Source organism: Phocoena sinus, chromosome 11, assembly GCF_008692025.1.
Source record: "Phocoena sinus isolate mPhoSin1 chromosome 11, mPhoSin1.pri, whole genome shotgun sequence".
NCBI classification, from domain to species: domain Eukaryota; kingdom Metazoa; phylum Chordata; class Mammalia; order Artiodactyla; family Phocoenidae; genus Phocoena; species Phocoena sinus.
In genome coordinates this window covers 81,449,012-81,471,644 of record NC_045773.1, presented here as the reverse complement: position 1 = coordinate 81,471,644, position 22,633 = coordinate 81,449,012, and the positions used below count along the sequence as shown (strand labels likewise).

Below are 22,633 nucleotides of genomic sequence, written 5' to 3'. Positions count from 1 at the left end.
CTCTTTGGGGCAGAGGGGAGGTGATGTACAAAATAGTTGGAGTGGAAAGGGAGCGAAACACGGTGGGGTGCTGATCATCCAGTGGGAGAATGGAAGGAGATTTCCTTGGTTTTCTCCACAGATGAAGGTGAGTGGATGAAGAACCATGGCTGTTTGATCATTGTCTTGGCTGGCAGTTCAGGAAGGGCACGGGCTGGAAGCCAGGAGGCTTGGATTGACCCTAGCCTTGCAACTTTCTAGCTCTGTGACCTTGGGGAAGTCACTTTACCTTTCAGTTTACATTTCCTGTAATCATCACCTGCCCCCAAGCACTGTTTTCAGATTGGATGTAATAATATGAAAATACTAAGCCTTAGATAAACGTGGTTGAACCTGTTTATCTTTTTGATTAACAGAGTTTTCTAAATTATATCAACATTGTGTTATGCTTTCTCGCCTTCTCCCCGCTGCAGTTAAAAACTAAAATTGAAGTACAATGTTACCCAAACTCCAGTGGGGACACTGGCACTGGGAGGTGGTGGGGGGTAGGAGTTTAGGAGAGACCAGCCAGAGTCGAGGAGCTGAGACAAGGAAAGGAGGGCGGAGGAAGGGACCCGGTGAGTGACCATCACACCTGCGGCATCTGAGCAGAGCCCCCGGAACAGAGGCCCCCGGAAGTCAGCATCTCCCACTCCGGCTGGGCTTTGCCGCTGTGTGCACACCTCAAAGCCAGAAGTTATGGCTCCCACCTGCTCAGCCAGACAGGAAGCAGCGTCTCCTCCCCAATTCCCGCCACCCCACTGTGGTCAAGGGAGGGGTTCCAGGAAACCCCATCTCCCTGTGACCTCATGGCATACTCTGCTCCCCACCCCAGGAGCCGGAAGGATCAGAAGGAGTGGAGAACTGGATGACGGGGCCACTGTCGGGAAATGCTGGGTAATTTGAGATGCCCTGGAGTTTGGACCCACTCAGCTGATAGGTGGTGGCCAGGACTCTGGGAGGCACAAGAGGTGGAGCCAGGTGGCTTCTCTGTCCAGACACTCCTGACTTCCCCTCTCTCAGCCTCTCATTCCTTTCCCTCTGTGACTCGTAAAAGTGACTCCATTTCAGGGAAAGAGGATTCATGTGGACTGAGACAGAAGCCTCAATGGACGGGCTGGGGAAGGCACCATGATGCCCTCCACCCCCTCCCACAAAGGGGCCCCCTGTTCTGAGTGCAAAGGGCCCCTGGAGGATGCAGTGACCGCCACCTGTGGACACACCTTCTGCTGGCACTGTCTCCCCCCACCCTCCCAGATGGGTGCCCAGCCCTCCGGCAGGGTCCTGCTCTGTCCCCTCTGCAAGGAGAAGAAGCAGACCGAGACCCTCTTGGTCCCCGTGCCCCTGGGCCCTCTGGAGGAGACTTACTGCGAGGAGCATGGTGAGAAGATCTACTTCTTCTGCGAGAATGATGCCAAATTCCTCTGTGTGTTCTGCAGGGAGGGTCCCTCCCACCAGGCCCACGTTGTGGGCCTCCTGCACGAGGCCATCCAGCCCTACCGGGTAAGAAAAGTAGGGTCAGCTTGGGGCTGTTTGAGGCAGGACAGTACCCCAAGGTGGTGAAGGGAATAGGGCAGGGATCTTCATGAAGGGCACAGCTTCCACATCAGGGGACCCCAAGGCTGTTGGGACCCTGGGGCAGTCTCAGACTGAGGGGGACGTGGTTCCTTCCACTTGGGTGCGTGGCCTTTCACGTCTTGGGGAAATTCAGCTCCAGCCCCGAGAAGACCTTGTGGTGATGGAGCACAGAGAATTGTAGCCATGGCTTCACTCTTTAGGGAAGGAAGGAGAGCAGGCTGTCCTGCAGGTCATGGGCAGGGTGGCCTTTGTCTCCCTGGATCCAGACTGGATATGGGGTCTAGCAAGGCCCTGACTGCCGGAGCTCAGAGGGAAGACAGGGATGGGGAAGGCATCCAACAAGCACTGCTCTTCTTTTTGAGAAAGGGAGGTGTGGCAGTACAGCAGCCCATCTGGTCTTGGGGACATTATGCACTCCTGTCTGCCCCTCAGATCTCTCTCTTGTCACTCAGTCACCAGGTCTGGAAGTGGCCTTCGCAGAAATATCTCTCATCTTTCCCTCTGCATATCCCCCACTGCCGAATCCAGGCTCTCACCATCTGTCACCCAGAGGCTCCAACAAGGTCCCTGTCTGCATTCTTACCTTTCCCCTCACCCTCCAATCTGCTGCGAGGCAGAGCCTCCCAAAACACAAAGCCCGTAATGTCGCTGCCCTGCTCACAATCATTCCGTGGATCCCTACTGCCCAAAGAAATCTCAAGTCTTTAGCAAGGCATCCAAGGCCACTTGGAGTCAGGATCCTGCCTTTATCTGTCAGCCACGCTGCCCGGGCACCATGTGTCCAGACAAACTGACCGTTATGTACCTGCTGTTTGTTGAATTAACACTCTTTCCTGCTTCTAATACTTTTCACATGCAGTTCCTTCCTCCTGGAAAGCTCTCCTCTCTCCTGACTCTTTTTTTTTTTTAGCCATTTTACCAGTTTTTAAGTGTACAGTTCAGAAGCATTAAGTACGCTCCTCCCCGTCTCTTACCCAACTGGAAATTTATCTTTCAAGGTCCACTGTAACCGGTTTCTGCTTTCGACAAATTTCCCTTGTCCCTACAGGCAGAAGTGTCCCCTCCACTGTGCTCCCATCTCACTGTGTGCACACCTTGATTATTGCATCTGTCCGTTTGTATTTTTTTTTTAAACGAGTTTCTTTTCTTTTCTTTTCTTTTTAATTTTATTTATTTATTTATTTATGGCTGTGTTGGGTCTTCGTTTCTGTGCGAGGGCTTTCTCTAGTTGTGGGGAGTGGGGCCCACTCTTCATTGCGGTGCGCGGGCCTCTCACTGTCGCGGCCTCTTTTGTTGCGGAGCACAAGCTCCAGACGCGCAGGCTCAGTAGTGTGGCTCACGGGCCTAGTTGCTCCACGGCATGAGGGATCCTCCCAGACCAGGGCTCGAACCTGTGTTCCCTGCATTGGCAGGCAGATTCTCAGCCACTGCGCCACCAGGGAAACCCTGTCCATTTGTATTTTAATCACTTGTGACCGACTCCATCTCTAGAGGGTGGTCTTTTTTTTTCTAATTTATTTATTTTTATTTGTTTATTTATTTTATTTTTTGGCCGTGCTGTGCAGCTTGTGAGATCTTAGTTCCCCGACCAGGGATCGAACCCAGGGCCCGGGCAGTGAGAGCACCATGTCCTAACCACTGGACCGCCAGCAAGTCCCGATGGTGGTCTCGTAGGGACAGGAACTGGGCCTTTTTCACCTTTGAATTCCTCAGCACTTAACGGTGTGCCTGGAACATGGTAGACAATTAATACCTGCGAGTTGAATTATGAATTAAGCCACCTCTTTCTGCCCACTCTTCTCTCCACAGGACCGTCTCAGGAGTCGGCTGGAAGCCCTGAGAATGGAGAGAGATGACGTTGAAGACATGAAGAGCCGGGATGACCGGAAGCTCCAAGTGCTCCTGGTAAAGGCCACATTATTGGCCACCTTCTCCTTTGGGGGTTTTCTTTTTTTTTCTTTTCTTTTTAATTAATTTTCAACTGTTTGATTTCTATTTGGTTGTTTTCCAAATATGCTTTTTCAGTTTTCTTTTTTTTTCTCTTTCAAATTAATTATTTTTCCTATTATTCCCATTGTCTTTAAACCTTTTAAACATATTTCTAATATCTGAAGTTTAGGTGATGTTTAATTTCTTCTGACCCTTCATCCTGTTAGCTTATTTTCTTGTGAGCTTTCCTTGCGGTTCTCACTTTTGGGGATCCCACATCTGGGATGTCTCCAGTCAGCGCCTTTCTTTCTTTGTTCCAAGCGGGCAGGGTGGATGGTCCAAACAGCAGTGAGGCCATGTGATCAGCCAGTATATGGAAGGAACACTGGCTTCTCAGTTTGATCACTCCTCTGTATCCTTCTCTTGTTTACTTCTGGTCCTAAGAAGTTCCCAAATTTTCCCATCAGCTCTGTTGGACGTTTTAAGGATTCTTGTAACTTTTGAGAGTTTTTAGTTGTCTGCATTAAATGACTTTTGGGAATATATATAATTTTGTTCTAAAACATCAAAAATCCACCTAGCATCCATGAGTAAAATATTTCACACAGACATTTGTGACAGAACAGTGTCTTGTAAGAAATCCTGATTTTCTTCATTTAGAACACCACTCCCCCCCATATATCTTATGATAACGTCGTTATTTGTAGAGTGTAACTATTTTCTTAATTCTTGAAAGTGTTTTTATGTTTTGCACAAATTTCTGAAGTGATAATCCTCCACTCTAATGAATAACACATGTACATGGCCAGAATTACTGTCTTTCTTTCCTTTCTTGTAAGGGTGCATTTTTCTCCCCCAACTCCAGTTTTATTAAGGTATAATTGAGAAATAAAAATGCATATGCTTAAGGTATGCACCATGATGTTTTCACATATGTATACATTGTTTCCTGTAACATTAAGGTAGTTTTGGTAGAATTAGGTGAATTTAGTCTTTTGTCTCTAGTTTCAATGCTTCCTCCTTAGCACTTCTTTGACTCTGTAAAAGTAATCTCAGTTTGGATTTTCTGTCTAATGCAGTAGCTATTTAAAATGATCCTAAGTTCAATTTTCATACAGCTAGGTAGTATTTATTGGTTATACATTAACTGATGGTTTTTTAAATTATTATTCCCAGTGCTGAGAAAATATGACCTGTAGGATTTCATAAAGTTAATGGCACATTTTTTAGGCCTAAAACCTTGCAATGTTAAATAATGTTTTCTGAAATATTAAGTGTTAAATAATATTATTTGAAAATAGTAATTTAATTTAATAACTTAATTTAATTATTATTTGAAAATAATAATTTTCAAATAGTGTTTGAAAATTATGTCCATACTCCGTTTAGTGCTCAAAAATGCATTTCATAAGTCTACCTGTGTAGTCAAACTTCAGAATCAAGTTATTTGACACTTTACTTGTTTTTAAAATTCACTTTATTTAAACAAAAACAATTTACCCATTTCTCCCACTTGGAAATACCCATCTAGGGGTTTTCTTAACAGACTCTGGGGAAGCTTGTTGTCTACTATCCGTTGCCGAGCTGGGAAGAACGGGCTGACTGTTCTTATTCACCTCCCTGCCTCGGCAGAAGGGCATTTGGGGTCAAGGTTATAGAATCCCAGAACATGAGAGCGGGAAGTGGTTCTGACATCTTCTAATCCCAGATCCGTCTTGCCAGCCATTATTTTTCAGAGCAGAAAATTGATGTCCAGAAAAGTGCTGCTCCCAAGGTCAGATGGCAAAGCCGTCTCATAATGAAATGGCTAGAACCTGGGTCTCTTGACCCTTATCCATTGCTCTTCCCATTACAGTCTGTCCACCTGAAAGCATTGCCTTCAGATAGGAAGCTTGGGGCCAGAAAGTGTATATCAGTGTCTGCATTCCAGTACTGACCACAAGGCTGACCCCGAGGACAGTAGTTTGATGGTGAGGCGATATCTGCCTCCCTCCCATCTCTTCTCTCGTGCTACAAAATTTTCCGGGAGGAAATCCACAGTGTGGGAATTTCTGGTCCCTTGACCAAGGAGACAGAGTTTGGGGACAGGAAGATGTCTCCAGCACCCCTCAACTCCCATCAAAATATGCCCTGTAGATGGCGACCTCGGTGGCTAAGAACAATGCCACACCATGCTCTAATCACAGCTTCCTTTGGCTTCAATTGCTCTCTAAGAGATCATCTCCACCTGACTCTAGGGATAGTATGGGAGGGTTAGGATGGTATTGCAAATGTGGAAGGATGTTTGAAAAGTTCAACATGGCTCTGAGAGTATAATGTGCGTTATAATTAGAATCTCTAGGTGAGACAAGAGCATCGCCCTCATCGTTGGTAAGTTTATCGTGACACCTACCTCCTTGTACCACAGTATTATTTGGGAGAATGAATCTTGGAACTAGTTACTCCTTATCCCTTTTAATCAAGTTCATAGATGATCCTCTGGGAACCCAGCTCTGTGAGCTTCTCCCTAACCAGGCCTGTCTTTCTACCCCTCGTAGACTCAGATTGAAAGCAAGAAGCAGCAGGTGGAAGCGGCTTTTGAGAGGTTGCAGCAGGAGCTGGGGGAATATCAGCATCTCCTGCTGGCCAGGCTGACGGAGCTGGAGCAGCAGATCTGGAAGGAGAGGGACGAGTATATCTCGAAGCTCTCTGAGGAAGTCGCCCGGCTTGGAGCCCAGGTCAAAGAGCTGGAGGAGAAGTGTCAGCAACCAGCAAGTGAGCTTCTACAAGTGAGAGACAGCCCACCAGCTCATGCGAAAGGAGAGGGAGTCCACAGGAAGGGGATACCATACTGGGGGCTGGAAGATGCTGGAGAAAGACAGGAAAGGGAAGCGGAGATTACTTCTAATGAGAGGGACTGATGGTTATTGGGTTCCTTCGGCCCAGAGAGGTTACGGAGATGTAGTCCCAAAAAGGTTGGATGACTTTCCCATGTCACGCACCATGGTCACGCCAAGGGCTTTGGAGTGAACTTTGTAGTCAAGGGCTTGAGCGTCAGCTCATCTAGCTGTGTGACATTGGCAAATCTTGTAACCTCTCTAAACATGGGGATAATCATAGCACCTCCCTCATAGGGTTGTTGCAAAGACCGTGAAAAAACAAATTCATGCAAAATGTTTAGCGTAGTCTCTGATTCACTGAAAGGACTCAGTAAACAGTGCCTGTTGTGATTATCATTATATTATCCTGTTTCACATCAGGTCTGGCTGATAACTGAAGGCCTGGTCCCTGCTAACCACCATCTCCTAATTGTTGGAGGCAGAACACACTCCTAGGATGAGGCTGAGACAGAGAAAGCAGCTCAGATGAACTGACAACACAGTCCCACATTAGTACGGAAGCATGATGTAAATGAACAGTCTGATGAGTAGGTAATTAGAAAGATCACCTCTCTGGAGGAGGAGAGTTTTGAGCTGATATGCTAAGGAAGAAAGGATGTACAGAATCCCTGATGTATGGAAACTAAGTGTATCTTTTTCTTTTGTAGGATGTCAGAGTCAACCAGAGCAGGTAGGGCCCACTGCCCAGTCCCACCTGCTTTACACTTGACCTTGAGACCAAAGGGGGAGGGGCACTCACTGACTCCCCCCACCCCGCCCCCACAGGTGGCTACTCAGAAAAGCAAAAGCACTCCAACAGATACACTCTCGCATCCACTCATACATAAACAGCCCCAATTTACTAAGGTTTGTATTCTAAGGTTCCTTTTAAAACTGATTGTTTGGTATTGGGGACGCACTTTTTTCCCTGAGAAGTGAAGTTATAAATAATAATTACGTTAGGCTGATCCAGGAACATTTCATTTAATCCCTGAAATTATTAGTGCTTAAGTCAGTATTTAACACCGTTTAAAATGTCAGTCTAAAAAAAAAATAATAAATAAATAGCCTAAGGGGAAATATTTTGTATAGAATATGATAAGCACAAATCTTGGGAAGACCAGTCTGTTCTTTCAATCATTTTTCCCACTCAACTTTCCCATTTCTTCAAAATTGCAAATGCTACAATAAAAGCACAGCAACCAGCAGCTAAGAGGCATTACTAATAGCAGGGCTCCTTTCTCTTCTAAGCATCAGCAGTCTGCCATGGGCTGAGCAGAGACACAGCAGCTAGGGAAGACTTCTCATATACTGTGTGCCCATGTATGTGTAGGGGGGCTGAACTCAGCTGTCCATGAATCGGGAAGTTCTCTAAACATACTTTCAAAGAGTGTCAGAGATTTAGATCTAGAAGGACCTTCAAGGTCTTCTGGTTGGATGAAGAAACTAAAACCTAGAGGCGAAGTGCTTGCTCCAGGTCACACAGAGACTGACAAGCAAAGACTGAGCTGGAATCAGAATTGAGGGCTTTTTCACTGCAGTATAGGATTTCTTTCATCTCCTTTTTTCATCCCTGCACAATCCCTTTCCCTTTGTACTGAACAGCACAACAAATTAGAAAGACTGTGTAAGGCTGTTTTTCAAATGGTACTGTACCGCCCTCTAGAGGCTAATGATCTCTTCCATTTTGGTCCCCACAGGTCCATTCTCTTAAAGCACCTACCTCTAATTCTTGAGGAGTGGTTACCACTTGTTCCTCTTAGGTCTAGCTGAAATGCTCTTGCTTTAGTAGCTACACATTTCCAGCAAAGATAAAGGGATGATACTCAATCTAATTATTCACCACAGATGCCAAGATTCTTTAGTCTGATTTTAGCCTCATTGGGTCTGGATGACCCAAACATTATTTTTGGAATCAGAACCTAACTGGTTACCAATTTGTCTGCAGGTATGAGATGAAGACTTTTGTGAGTCCAGAGGCCATTTCTCCTGACCTTGTCGAAAAGATCCGCGATCTCCACAGGAAAATACTCACCCTCCCAGAGATGATGAGGGCGTTCTCAGGTAAACAGGAAGGGGCAGCAGCTCTCCCCATTCCCATCAGTTGCCCATCTGCCTTCCATCCAGCTCCATCTTTCCCCACCTTCCAAACCTGGCTCAAGACATCTTCCATCTCTTAGGCCCTCCTTTATGATCCCCCTCTGCCCAGGGAGACCATTCCCTCGAGCACCTCCTCTCCCCAAGGACGGGCACTGCACTGAGAGGCAGGAAGGTGAGGACTACATCTCTTTCATAGCAGAAGCCGAGCCTTCTCCTGTCCCTGATGTCACATTGTTCCCAGACCACACCACCCTTTTGGGTGCCTATAAGAAATAATAAGTCACAGATCTTTCTATTTTTGCTTCCCTCAGAAAACTTGGTGCATCATCTGGAAACAGATACAGGTAAACACTTGGGGGCTTCGGGAGCCATTCTTTCCTTTATCCGTTTGTGAATTCATCCTTTCAATCCAAGGCAGCAAACAGAGCAATTAAAGATATGAACTCTGGAGCCCGATTGCTTGGGTTCTCTTTGCTTGTTATGAGACGCTAACAAGTCATTAAGCCTCTTTGTCCCAGTTTCTTTATCTATAAAATAGAAAATATAATAGTACCACCCCACAAGTAGCTGAAGATAAATGAATTCATGTATGCAAAAAGCTTAGTATGAAACCTGGCACATAGTAAGTGCTCAATTAATATTAGTTACTTGTATAGATATTATTTATTCAAAAATATTTATCAAGTGCTTGTTATTTTTTGTCCAGCATTGTGCTGGACTCTTTATTGACTTGGACAAATACTGAATAATTTTTAAAATAGCATTTACTTTTAAATTGGTGCTTAATTTAGAAACTATTCCCAAAACATCACCTCATTCTGCTTCTCAAATTAATGTGCAGAAAACTCACCTGCGGATCTTGTTAAAATGTGGATTCTGATTCATTAGGCCTGGGATGGGGCCCAAGATTCTGCATTTCTAACAAGCTCCCAGGAACAGCGGATGCCCCTGGTCCATGGACCTCACTTTGAGAAGCAAAGCCTTATAGCACAGCACCACTTGCGGGTCAGGTAGAGCTGTCATCTTCTGCCTCCTGGAACAAAAGGGGGAACTGAGGTTCTGAGAAGCCGGGACAATGGCAGGCTGCACAAGGCCGGTGCTCCTTCTGCCTCGCTCTCACAGCACACGTGCTCTAGGGGCATTTTTTGTGCTGCCAGCTCTGTTGATGGCCACGCCTTCCTCCCAATAGGGGTTGTCACTCTGGACCCTCAGACCGCCAGCCAGGGCCTGGTCCTCTCCGAGGACAGGAAGTCTGTGAAGTACACCCGGTGGAAGCAGAACCTGCCCGACAGCCGCCTGCGCTTCGAGGGTCTCCCGGTGGTGCTGGGCTCCCCCAGCTTCTCCTCGGGGCGCCACCGCTGGCAGGTGGAGGTGCAGCTGGGGGACGGCGGCGGCTGCACGGTGGGGGTGGTCGGGGAGGAGGTGAGGAGGAAAGGGAAGCAGGGTCTGAGCGCCGAGGAGGGCGTCTGGGCGGTGATCCTCTCCCACCAGCAGTGCTGGGCCACCACCTCGCCGGGCACCGACCTGCCGCTGAGCGAGATCCCGCGCCTCGTGGGCGTCTCCCTGGACTACGAGGCGGGGCACCTGGCCCTGCTCAACGCCGAGACCCAGGAGCCCATCTTCACCTTCACCGCCTCCTTCTCCGGCAAAGTCTATCCTTTCTTCGCTGTCTGGAAAAAAGGTTCTTGCCTTACTTTGAAAGGCTGAGACTGAGCGTCCGAAGGGCGGTGCAGCGCCCGGGGATCCAGCTCCAACCCCTGGGCGTCGTGCCCAAGACTGCGGGAGGACACAGGATCTCCGTCCCTGTGGCTTTGTAATTCTTTCACTTTATTTATCTTATGTCCTTCAACTCCCTGACGTTCCTGGTCCCCTCTGCTGATGCTCCCGCTTTCTGTGCACCTCCGAGTGGAGAACCAGAGGCAGGCGAGACTGTGCCCAGGACACCAGCAAAGCTGGGGAGCCAGTAGGTTTTTAAGAGGAAAAATATCTAAAAACCGTTTAAAGCTTCAGAATAACCGTCATGGGAAAAAGCAGCATTTTGTGGAGTTTGCACTAATTTTTTCAGTTGCCTGTTTTTACTTGGGTTTACACATGGAGATACTTCCGCCTTTACAGACCTTAGGGCCTCTTCATCCAGCCCTGGGTGGACCCAGGTCACCTTCCTTTCCGCTCGTTTCTCTTTCTCATAGAGAATGTCCTCATTAAGTGCGCCACCCACCCAGGCTCCTGCGTTTCATGTGTCTAATCAGTGCTGATGGGGCTGAAGGAAAGGTTTAAAGCCAGTGCAATCTCTGTGACCCAGACACATCCTGCCGGTTCTTTTACTCAGGACTTGCCCGAGGGCAGTCTGGCCAGATCCCATTCTTCAATAAAACAGGCTTGTGTTCAGTTCTTAACTAACCTCTTAAATATTTATTATTGCTACTGTTGTTACTATTATTGGACACAGAAACTAACCACACATTAAAATACCTTCACAAAGTATGAATCTCTGTAATGATGATTCTCACACCACCTCCACCCTTTCTGATTCTAGCTCTCTTTCAAGTGTAACACTTACATTCCCACCCTCCCACCCCAAGCTCCGAAAAAATCTACATTCATCCCCAGTCAGGTTCCCTCTAGTATAGATCTATCTGCACGATTACCTTTTGTATAGTATGAGCCCTGCTCCTGAAGTGTGGGGTCAGATGGCTTAAAGATACTCTAAGCGCAGGTACCATATGTGAATTTCATTACAAAATTGTAATACGAATCACTGGGATGTGAATAATTACCCCTAATTTAACTGAGCAAATAGAAGTCCTTGATACAAACGAAGCCAGAGGTATTAGGGTTTCTTCTGTCACCTTGTGTGACAGGCAGAACCATGCTGTGTTTAACCCAGAAAAAAATCAAATTGTTTGGTAGTCCAACCTAGTAGTAGTAGTAACAGTAGTAGTATTGCCTAATGTTTATTATAAAAGTAGTATATACTGTACTCCTGGTTTTAAAAAGATTCAAACATTTTCAAAGAGTTAAAAGTCCCTCTCTCCAATTCACTTACTCTTATCACATCTTGTAGATAACCACTGGTAAAACATTTTTGTTTATCCTGCCAGTTTTGTAGACAAGTGTATTTAGCTTTTTTTTTTTTTTTTAACAGATATGCGATTATACCATAAATACTCTTCGCAATCCTCCCCCTCAAAGAAAAACGATATGCAGCGCGTGCCTCATTGTAACACTTGTCAAACATTACCCAAGTCAAAAGTTATTTTTCAAAAATACACATCTTCGGGCTTCCCTGGTGGCGCAGTGTTTGAGAGTCCGCCTGCCGATGCAGGGGACGCGGGTTTGTGCCCCGGTCTGGGAAGATCCCACATGCCGCGGAGCGGCTGGACCCGTGAGCCATGGCCGCTGAGCCTGCGCGTCCGGAGCCTGTGCTCCGCAATGGGAGAGGCCACAACAGTGAGAGGCCCGCGTACTGCAAAAAAAAAAAAAAAAAATACACATCTTCCTTTGAACCTTTTAACGAACCTGTGAAATACAGAGGACTTACTTTGTTTTTCTCGTTCTGTGGTTGAGAAAACTGGCACAAGTTTAAGGAACTTGTCTGACAGGTTTCCCAGCTGGTCTTTGTAATCTTCAGGAAGTGGAATCCTGGTCCTCGGTGCCTCAGTCCAGTGACCTTACGAAGAAGCTGACTTTCCAAACAGACAGGTCATGATGGGGCTTTGTTTCATTTTCTCTGCCCTGAGCTAGTGTTTTCGTCAGACAAGACTTTTTGGTTGAGTATGAAAGAGAAAAAACAAATGAACGACTTACACTGTATTTCCAAGCCTCTAGTACTTCTCATTTTAGGGTGGTCCAGGAAACATAGGGGCGTGGATATGCACATTTAGAGGCTCTGGGTCAAAATAAAATTGTCCTGTATAAATAAAAGTGAATTTAGAATCCTGAGGGGAAGGTTTAGGAGTAGCCAAGACCCAAGATTGAGGACTGAGAGCTGCCTGGAGGAAAATAATCCATTTTGTGGCCCCCCTGGAGAGTCTGAGGATATCTGTGTTGCAGTGTTTGTGCTGTAAATCCGTCCTTGTATCTCCCCTACAGGTTCCTCAGCACGATCTCTGTTGATCTCAATACTTCTGTTAGCACTGCTGTTTTCTGGGAATGTGAGAGTGATGTGTTCTGTCCACTACTGGGCAGGAGGCAAAAAGAGATCCCACATCTTCTTTATCCACTCCTCTGTTGGTGGACATTTAGTTTGCTTCCATGTCCTGGCTATTGTAAATAGTGCTGCAATGAACATTAGGGTGTGTGTATATTTTTGAATTATGCTTTTGAATTGTGTTTTCTCTGGGTATATGCCCAGGAGTGGGATTGCTGGGTCATACGGCAGTCCTATTTTTAGTTTCTTAGGGAACCTCCATACTGTTCTCCATAGTGGCTGTATCAATTTACGTTCCCACCAACAGTATAAGAGGGTCCCCTTTTCTCCACACCCTCTCCAGCATTTACTGTCTGTAGATTTTTTGATGATGGTCATTCTGAAGGTGTGGTACATATATACAATGGAATATAACTTGGCCATAAAAAGGAACGAAACTGTATCATTTGCAGAGACGTGGATGGACCTAGAGACTGTCATACAGAGAGAGGTAAGTCAGGAAGAGAAAAACAAATATCATATATTAACGCATATATGTGGAATCTAGAAAAATGGTAAAGATGATCTTATTTGCAAAGCAGAAATAAAGACATAGATGTAGAGAACAAATGTATGGATACCAAGGGGGAAAGGGGTGTGTGTGTGTGTGGGGCGATGAATTGGGAGATTGGGATGAAAAAAAATGACAGAGAGGGCTTCCCTGGTAGCGCAGTGGTTGAGATCTGCCTGCCCATGCAGGGGACACGGGTTCGTGTCCCAGTCCGGGAAGATCACACATGCCGCGGAGTGGCTGGGCCCGTGAGCCATGGCCGCTGAGCCTGCGCGTCCGGAGCCTGTGCTCTGCAACGGGAGAGGCCACAACAGTGAGAGGCCCGCGTACCACAAAAAAAAAAAAATGAGAGAGAGAGAGAGAGAGCCCTCATAAGAGCTGCCAGTCTGCTGGATTACATACACTTGAGGTGCCTTAGAGGACCAGAGGGGTGATTATAGGGAACTTGAGGGGCATCTCTCCGAAGCCCAAGAACGGTGATTAAAGCAGGCTGGATGTGATGGGAACTGGAGCCGCGGCAATGCATCATCTCTGGTCCACTTGCTTGGCTCTGCGTGTGGAGCGCATTTTTCAGTCTATGGGCAGGCTTGCTGGCTTTACTCGTGTCCTTTATTTTCCTGCTCATTTCAGTTCTTTCTTTTATTCTGGCTTCCAGTTTAGAGTTAACTCAATAATACTCCTTCATTCTAGGTACGTAATCATCAGCCCATGCAAGGTCTTCTTGTTTTATTTATATTTTCTCTTTTATTTCTCATTCACATTGTCCTCACCCCTGCAGGCAGCTACTCTCTAGTGTTTTCCATGTATCCTTGGATACAGAGGGATCTTTGAATATATAAATAGTACGGCACTAGATCTGTTTCTTACTTTTTAAAACCCAGTACCATGATTTTTAAGATCTAATTGTGTTGCTGTATATACATCTGGTTTATAGCTTCTAATTGCAGAATCGTATTCTACAATACACATCACCGCATTTTATTATATTTTCTTTTGGCAAAGGGCTTCTGGGTTACCTCCATCTGCCTATGACAACAAGCAATGCTGTGATGGACTTCCCTGGTGGCCCAGTGGTTAAGCCTCTGTGCTTCCACTGCAGGGGGCACGGGTTGGATCCCTGGTCAGGGAACTAAGTTCCCACATGCCTCGCAGTGTGGCGGCGGGGGGGGGGGGGGGGGGGGGGCCGGGGGGAGAAAAAGCAATGCTGTGATGAACAGCCTAATACTCTTCCCCGTGTAAGAGCCTAAGATACAGCCCAGGAGAGGATGGCTGGTATGTGCACACTTAATTTCCTTAATTACCACCAAATTGCTCCCCAGAATGGCTATATCCATTTACACTTCCGCCAGAGGGGCTCTGAGATTTCTGCTCCCCTGTAACAGGGAAGAGCTAAATCAGACTCCATGTTGGATCTGTTTCTTTGACTTACACACATAATGGCCTGACTCAGGGAACCCTGCTCCTCTGTCTGACACTTAAAGTGCCTTTGTTCAGCTCACAAGGAGACAATCTGACCCTGCCCACCTGTAAATGGCTGAAATTAACACATCCCCTCACCGAGGCTGGCCATTCCAGGACACATTTCACAAGACTGATGGCCCTTTTTACTTTACTTCCTCACTGCCTCTCCCTCTCTATTTTGCCTTTTTGCTTTACTTCCCTCTCTGATTCTATAAAAGAAACTGGCATCCAGACCCCGATAAGATGGTTTTTCAGAGACACTAGTCTGCCGTCTTCTCAGTCTGCCGGCTTTCCGAATAGCTGTATTCTTTGCCTCAACACCTCGCCTCCTGATTCCTCGGCCTGTAGTGGGGGTGGTGAGCGGGAGCTTGGACTTGGTAACACCCCACCTCACCTCAACAATAGGTACTATCAAACTTGCTAATTTCTGGAAACCTGCTGACTGTAAAGTGATCTCTCACTACTGTTTTATTTTTATTTTTTTCTGACTTCCCGTGAGGGTGCATATCTTCTGGAATTTTCTATCTGTCTTTCACTCATTATTCAGTTTTCCATCTTCCTTTTGTTGACTTCCAGGAATTTCTTGCATATTTAGACATTAACCTGCTCATTTTAGACTTGAAAATACGACTCATTTGTTAACTTTGATAATGGTGTTATTCATTAGGTTAAAATCTCGAATTTTGTAATAAATTTCATAAATTTTCACTTTGTGATTTATGTTTTTAAGGTCTTTTTCACCACCACAAGATCACAACTCTCACCCTTCAGAACCTACCGTAGCTATTCCAACCCCAAATTCCAGAGAAAGGCTTTTGATTGGCTCAGTGCTGATTTTTGTGCCAGGTTGCAAGTCACTAGCCAGTGTGTCTGGATGACACTTGATAAGATATCCATCTCAGGGCCAATCGTTGTGGCCAAGGTACCTGGTAAGTTACTTAATGCCTCTGAATCTTAGTCTCCTCAAGTGAAAAAGAGATTTAAATAAAAAAAACAAAAACCTGTTCTATCAGATTATTATGAGTTTTAAATGGATTATCAACGTACTATGGTTCTGGAACCCAATTCCAATGTGGGGCAGCAGCGGGGGATGGGATGGTTTCCCCACATCACCAGCAAGTCTCTGGACACTAGCCGCGTGTCCTACAAGTCAGCTCAATTCTGACACTATCTACCTGGAGATAGCATCAGATTCCACAGGTTAGGGATTCAGTCCCACAGGACCATCCTCCACTTCAGAGGCCAGTTGCAAGTCCAGGTTGTTACCTGTACATCTGACCCACTGGCTATAAATCAGAGGTTCCCACGACCCCATCCTTGGGTTCAATCAACGTTCTAGTGTGGCTCACAGAACTCAGGAAATCTGCTCACTCACTAGATTACTGATTTATTACAAAGGATAGTAAAGGGCATGAATCAATATCCAGATGAAGAGATACATAGGGTGAGGTCTCGGACAAAGGGGCTTCTGTTCTTGTGGAGTTTGGGGCCCAGCACAGTGGCACATGGAAGCATTCTTGTTCCCCACCTGGAAGCTCTCCGAACTCCCTCCCTTTTGGGTTTTTATGGAGGCTTCATCACACAGGCACAATTGATTAACTCACTGGCCATTGGTGATTGATTCAACCTCTAGGCCCTCTCCCCTCCCTGGAAATCAGGGGAAGAGACTGAAAGTTCCACCCCTTTTCCTGGTTGGTTTCCCTGGCAACCAGCCCCAATCCTTAGTTGATTTCCAAAAGTCACCTCATTAACATAAAGCCGCTTGTTATTCATAACAAGCCACCCATTTCACCTTTATGGCTCTGAAGCATTTTCAGGAACTGAGGACAAAAGATCAAATATTATAACAAAAGGTGCTACCATTGTTTTTATCCTTCAGGAAATTCTGAGGGTTTAGGGAGCTGTGAGCCAGAAACTGTGTACAAAGACCAAACATATATGAGAAATACATCTAAATGACCAAATATATATATATATATATTTGTTTTTAAATAAATGTATTTATTTATTTATTTTTGGCTGTGTTGGGTCTTCGTTGCTGCACGCGGGCTTTCTCTAGTTGTGGAGAGCGGGGGCTACTCTTCATTGCGGTGCACGGGCTTCTCATTGCGGTGGCTTCTCTTGTTGCAGCACAGGCTCTAGGCACACGGGCTTCAGTAGTTGTGGCATGCAGGCTCAGTAGTTGTGGCACACGGGCTTAATTGCTCCGCGGCATGTGGGATCTTCCCGGGCCAGGGCTCAAACCTGTGTCTCCTGCATTGGCAGGCAGATTCTTAACCACTGTGCCACCAGGGAAGCCCTATATATTTCCTATAAATCACAATATCACAACATGTAATAGGCCTGGTACAGCGCTTGGCATTTAGCAGGCAGCTAAGGTTGCTCGTGAAGTTGGGGCAAATTCCCTTAGAATGAGACCCTGGAAGGAAGCTCAGTGATTGATGTCTCAGATGACTGGTCTGCAGAGTCAGAATTACACTGGCATAAACCACTCAAATGTGCACCAAACAGAACCTATTTATCAATAGAAGTAAGGAAATCTTCAATTATCCTTTCTTTTTCTCATGTGTGATAAAGAAGTCTGTGGTCAAAGTCCAAAACTTGGGATAAGTCCAGCACTCTAGGACAAACATAACCGAGGTAGCAGAACTAGAACCTCAGACACTCAGAGCCACGGGTGAAGGAAGGAATGGAGCCAGGAGTGGCCTCTGATCACGGCCAACTTTCCTGCATCTCTAGGGCTGGATGTCCCCTGAATTCATAAAGAAGTGCAGCTTCACTGCCGGGGGTCAGAGTAGGCAATTAAAAAAAAAAAAAGTGTATTCTAATTCACAGAAGAACAAAAAAATTAAACTAATGAGAACTGCCGTGTAGATTATCTTTAATTGGGGACTACGGGGCTATCACCAGTGAATATTATTTTTGTAAATTCTCTCCCACCGCCATTAGAGAGAAGACACAAGAGCTAATCATCCTTATGATCACAATAAAGCCATTGCCACCAGCACCATCCCCTCACAGCAGTCTCTTTGTACAGGGATTCTGAGACTGGGTGAGTGGCTCTAAGAACTATGCAGAAGAAACAGTGAATGCAAACAAGTCAAGGTGCCCCCCTGGAGATGGGAATGCCTACTGTTCTGATCTTGGCTCAGTCAATGACCTTGACCTTGGAAAAATCATCCAATTTTCCCAGGGCCTGAAGAGCAATGGGATCCCTTCTAACTCTGAGACCTCGTGACTTACCTCCTCTCCTCAGGGAGCTGTCCATCTAAGGGAGTGAAGAGTGAGTACTGCTTCTACCCTCTAAGTATCACCTTGTATCTCATAGGAATGGGGACTAATTTCAGATACTTCCTTCTAGGTCTCTTGGGAAAGCAATGACCTCACACCTTTGTGCTCAGTGAAAACCATGGGCTCTAGAAACAGGAAGACCTTGATTCATACCCTGACTCAGGTTTTAGTTGTGTGACCTTTAGTGGTGAGACCTTAATCCCCCTGAGCTTCTAGACTCCTGGTCTGAAAACTGGGAACAAGAAGCCAGCTTAGGATTGTTATCAGGAATAAATGAGACAATACATGTAGAAGTGCCGAGCACATTGCCTGGTGCCGTCAAGTATCAACAATGCTGCTGCTGCTGCTAACAATGACTTAAAATCTTGGAGCTGGGAAGAGCCTCAAGGGATGATCAGATCCAGGTTTCTATCTTCAGGCAGAATCTAAGGATGTCCTCTTACAGATAAGGCAAAATACATAAATACAGAAAATTAAAGAAATCAGAAAACGGCTATTTCCTCCAATAAATGAGACTCCGGGGCGGGGGGTTCCTCTTTTTTTTTTTCCCCCAAGAAGGTCAAGAGCTATCAGGGGCTATGTTTTCCTCAAAGGCCTCATTCTCTCCTCCTGAAGCATGCACCAGGATCACATCACGTTCCTTGTTATGCTATCTTCTGGGGTAAATTCACAGAGGCACTGCAGGTTTGCTATGGGAGTTTTTGAAATTTTCATCTTAAATTTATAGCTGATGAGTATAACTTGCCCTGAGCTTCACCATATTGTAAGCTAACTATCACGTTAAAAAACAATTACATTTCTGCCAGTGGCACTATGAGTAGTCAGATTTTTTTTTTTTTTTCAGTTTCACAAGAAAACGGATGAGTACACTGACCTACTCAAGGAATTTTTTTTTTACTCTTTAAATCCTGAGTGGCTGTGAGAATCGAGACTGAGACTGGAATACAGCCAGGTCCCTGTGAGGAATGCACATTCCGAGAAAGGATAAGTTGGGGGAAAACCACCCAGTGGCACAGGAGATAGGAGGGGAGCTTTTCCTGCGAATCCTTCTGAGAAACAGAATCCCTGGCCTAATGTATGGATAATGTTTTCGTTTGTGGGATACGAACCCCCAAGCCAAAAAATAAATATAAAATGGTATTAGACCGGTATTACATCTGGGTTCCCTGGCTGAAGCACTGCACAGAATGCTCTCAAAAAGCCCTGCTGAAGAGGAGCTCAAAATAAGTTACTAAAAACACATGAAGAAATGATCCCCTTCCACACCGGAAGACACAAACTGGAGGAGTACAACCCCAAGAACTTCAACTATAGAACAATCTAAAAGAGACTAAAAATGGGAATTTTTAAATGATTAAAGAACGAAAAGGAAAGAAAAGAACACGAAAATCTAGTGCTAAGAACCAAGTAGAACTAGACATAAAAATATAAATGAAAATAGTCTTATTGACTTGGTCAAACAATAGATTAAATGCAGATGCAGAGACAGTTTATGAACTGAGGAAATAAATGTAAATGACAGAGAGATAATGAAATGGAAAAGCAGAGAAAAATTAAGACACCTGAAGAATGGAACGTGAAGCTCCAAAGTATGACTTACCGGAGTTCCAGGAGGAGAGACGAGAGAAAATTGAGAGAAGCAGCATTTTAGGAGACACCGAGTCTCAGTTTTCCAGAACTGATAAGAGGTAGCAAGCATAGATTCAAGAAACACAGGTACTGAAAAGGATAAATAATGACAAACTTACCCCTAGACACAGAAACTGAACAAAAGAAAGACAGAAAAATCTGAAAAGTAGCAAGGAGAAGACGTCCCAAGGAGCAAGTCAACCGTAAGCAGACTTCTCAACAGCAACAACGGAGGCCATGAAATAGACTCTCGACCTTCTTCTTCTTCTTCTTTTTTTTTTACAGTGCAAACGCATTGGGTTTTAATCTTTAATATCTAACATTGCTTTAGGACACGTTTTCTCTGAACCAGAAACAGAATGCTAATTGCATAAAAATATACACATAGAAAAAGCAGTTCTCCATTTTCCCGCGGAAAAGACAGTAACTTCTAGAATACTCAAGTGTTTTTTTTTTTTTTTTTTGCGGTACGTGGGCCTCTCACTGTTGTGGCCTCTCCCACTGCGGAGCACAGGCTCTGGACGCACAGGCTCAGCGGCCATGGCTCACGGGCCCAGCCGCTCCGCAGCATGTGGGATCCTCCCAGACCGGGGCACGAACCTGCGTCCCCCGCATCGGCAGACGGACTCTCAACCACTGCGCCACCAGGGAAGCCCAAGTGTTTTGTTTTAATTATAAAGCCTTGGTCATCTCATTTATTAGCTCTGTAACATGCATATTTAAACATTATTTGACAACCGTTAACAATTTATAAATGTAAGGTGCCGTTACTGAGTAAGTAGCTTCTCCTGTGAATGGATGTGTCCCTTCTGCCACCAACAAGGCAGCAATATGGTTAGTTTTAATTTCATGAGTACATGATCCATTGCTGCAAACGCTAATTCTCTTCTCCACCCTGTACTTATCTGTGCATGTACGTGAGCTGGTTAGATCGCACAGGCAACCTCTCTAACTTCACTAGTAAGAGGTGCTGGGCTTGGGCTTTCGATGCAGACCGACCGTGTCTGTCTGCATCAAGCGATCTGACCTATCCTCGGTAGCAAGCAATCTCCGAACTGCTTCCTCAAAGGCCGATGCGACATTCGTGGCATCTTTTGCACTTGTTGCAAAGTAAGAATAGTCGCCGTTGTCCCTGCACCAGGCTTGTGCTTCTTCTGCAGACACCTGCCGCTCTCTGATGTCAACCTCGTTACCCAAAATCACAAAAGGAAAGCTTTCGGGCTCTTTCACATCCGCATATGAATTCTTTTTTCCAGTTACTCAAGTTCTGGAAGCTTTGAGAATCATCAACGAAGGCGACAGTCAGAACCTCTGTAAAATGGCGTCCTTAGGCTTCTGAATCGCTCTTGACCGGACGTGTCCCAAATCTGCATGGTAACAAAATGTCCATCCACCTCCAAATCTTTACTTAAAAACTCCACACCTATTGTATGGAAGAGCTGGGTATCAAACCTTATTAGTCAAGTATCTGTTCATTCGAGAACTCTTCCAACTCCACCATCTCCAAGGAGAATTACTTTAAAAAGCGATGATTTTCCTGCTATTATTAATCTCAAGATCTCTGATTTCAGAACCTTTAATTGTTCAGTTCAAACATCATTATCTCTAGGACTGTCTGGAAGATTCACCTGGACACGGACAACAGGGAAAGCGGTTCACCACTGTGCCGGGCTCATTATAGGAGTGCAGGGAGTTTCTCGCGGCCACACGGAGGAAGCCTGGGAGCTCCTGTCCGGTCAAGGACCCGGCAGGCAGGACGCGTCGGTGGCACTGCTGACCCTCGAACTTCTGAAAGAATTGCCATTAAACTAAATTTCCGTTCTCAGTTAAATTCTAGCTCCAGAATGAGGAGGAAATGAAATTCACAGAGAAAAAAAGGTAGTTTACCACAAACCTTTGCTGAGAGATCTCCTCACATTTCCCTCTCAGGAAGAGGGAAGTTAAACCCAGGAGGAAGTGGGGGGGGGTGCGGGGATGCAAGAGGCAGCCATAAGAAGGGGCACGGATGAACGTGTGAGAAGCAGAAGGAAGCATTAAGTCCGTAGAACAACGATAATAGTGACTAATTGGAGGTATATTAAGACAAGGCGTGTACAGGATTGTTTTCAGACATCAAATTATGAAGGAAGGGACTTCCCTGGTGGCCCAGTGGTTAAGAATCTGCCTGCCAACGCAGGGCACACGGGTTCGAGCCCTGGACTGGGAAGATCCCACGTGCCACAGAGCAACTAAGCCCGTGCGCCACAACTACTGAGCCTGTGCTCTAGAGCCTGTGAGCCACAACTACTGAAGCCCGCGCGCCTAGGGCCCGTGTTCCACAACAAGAGAAGTCGCCGCAATGAGAAGGCCATGAGCCGCAACCAAAGAGTAGCCACCGCTCGCTGCAACTAGTGAAAGCCCGCGCAGCAACCAAGACCCAACACAGCCAAAAGTAAATTTTTTTAAAAAAAGAAAAAAAATTTTTAAATATGAAGGAAAACCTGTATGAGAAGTAAAATTAATCATGGTTTACCTCATGGTGTAAATCGCTTGGACATACACATGGTAATGAACATATTCAAGTACTGCGTTGGCCAAAAAGTTCGTTCAGTTGATGAATACGTTGTTCAAGAAAGTTCTTGGTGAAAATGAAAAATGTGTCTTATTTTTACTTAAAACTGAACGAACTTTTTGACCAACCCTATACTTACCTGATGTTAGGCCTACATTGAAGGGATGGGAATGCGTGGGGAGTGTGTGTGTGTGTGTGTGTGTGCGGTGGGAAACAGGGAGAACAGAGCTAACTCTTCCTTCTCCACAGTGTAAAATTAGAGGATAATGCCCCAAACTCATGTTATTTACAAAAAATGAAGGTGAGCACCAAAATAGTCTGCTAAAAAGGATGAACTAGGCGACTGGGGAGAGGAATAGGGCAGGGCACTGTTCTTTTTTCCTCTGTAATAAGCACTGTAGATATGTTTGACCGTATGTGCAGCTGTAGCTCATAAAAAACAACTTAAAAATATGAATATAAAAAAATTTTTTTAATCTGTTGAATAAATCTTGCTGGCAACTTTCTGTACTAGGATG

The 22,633-nt window shown here is 45.6% G+C and overlaps 1 protein-coding gene and 1 pseudogene across 1 annotated transcript; one reads left to right on the top strand and one right to left on the bottom strand.

Moving 5' to 3' along the window:
* The first annotated feature begins 1,152 nt into the window (after positions 1-1,152).
* TRIM15 (tripartite motif containing 15) lies at positions 1,153-10,190 on the top strand. Its single transcript, XM_032648327.1, has 7 exons — positions 1,153-1,521; positions 3,406-3,501; positions 6,063-6,293; positions 7,052-7,074; positions 8,332-8,447; positions 8,795-8,827; positions 9,673-10,190. The coding sequence occupies exons 1-7, from the start codon at positions 1,153-1,155 to the stop codon at positions 10,188-10,190; spliced, it is 1,386 nt and encodes a 461-aa protein (XP_032504218.1).
* A 10,220-nt stretch (positions 10,191-20,410) lies between these two features.
* LOC116762185 lies at positions 20,411-21,147 on the bottom strand (annotated as a pseudogene).
* Between the last annotated feature and the right edge of the window lie 1,486 nt (positions 21,148-22,633).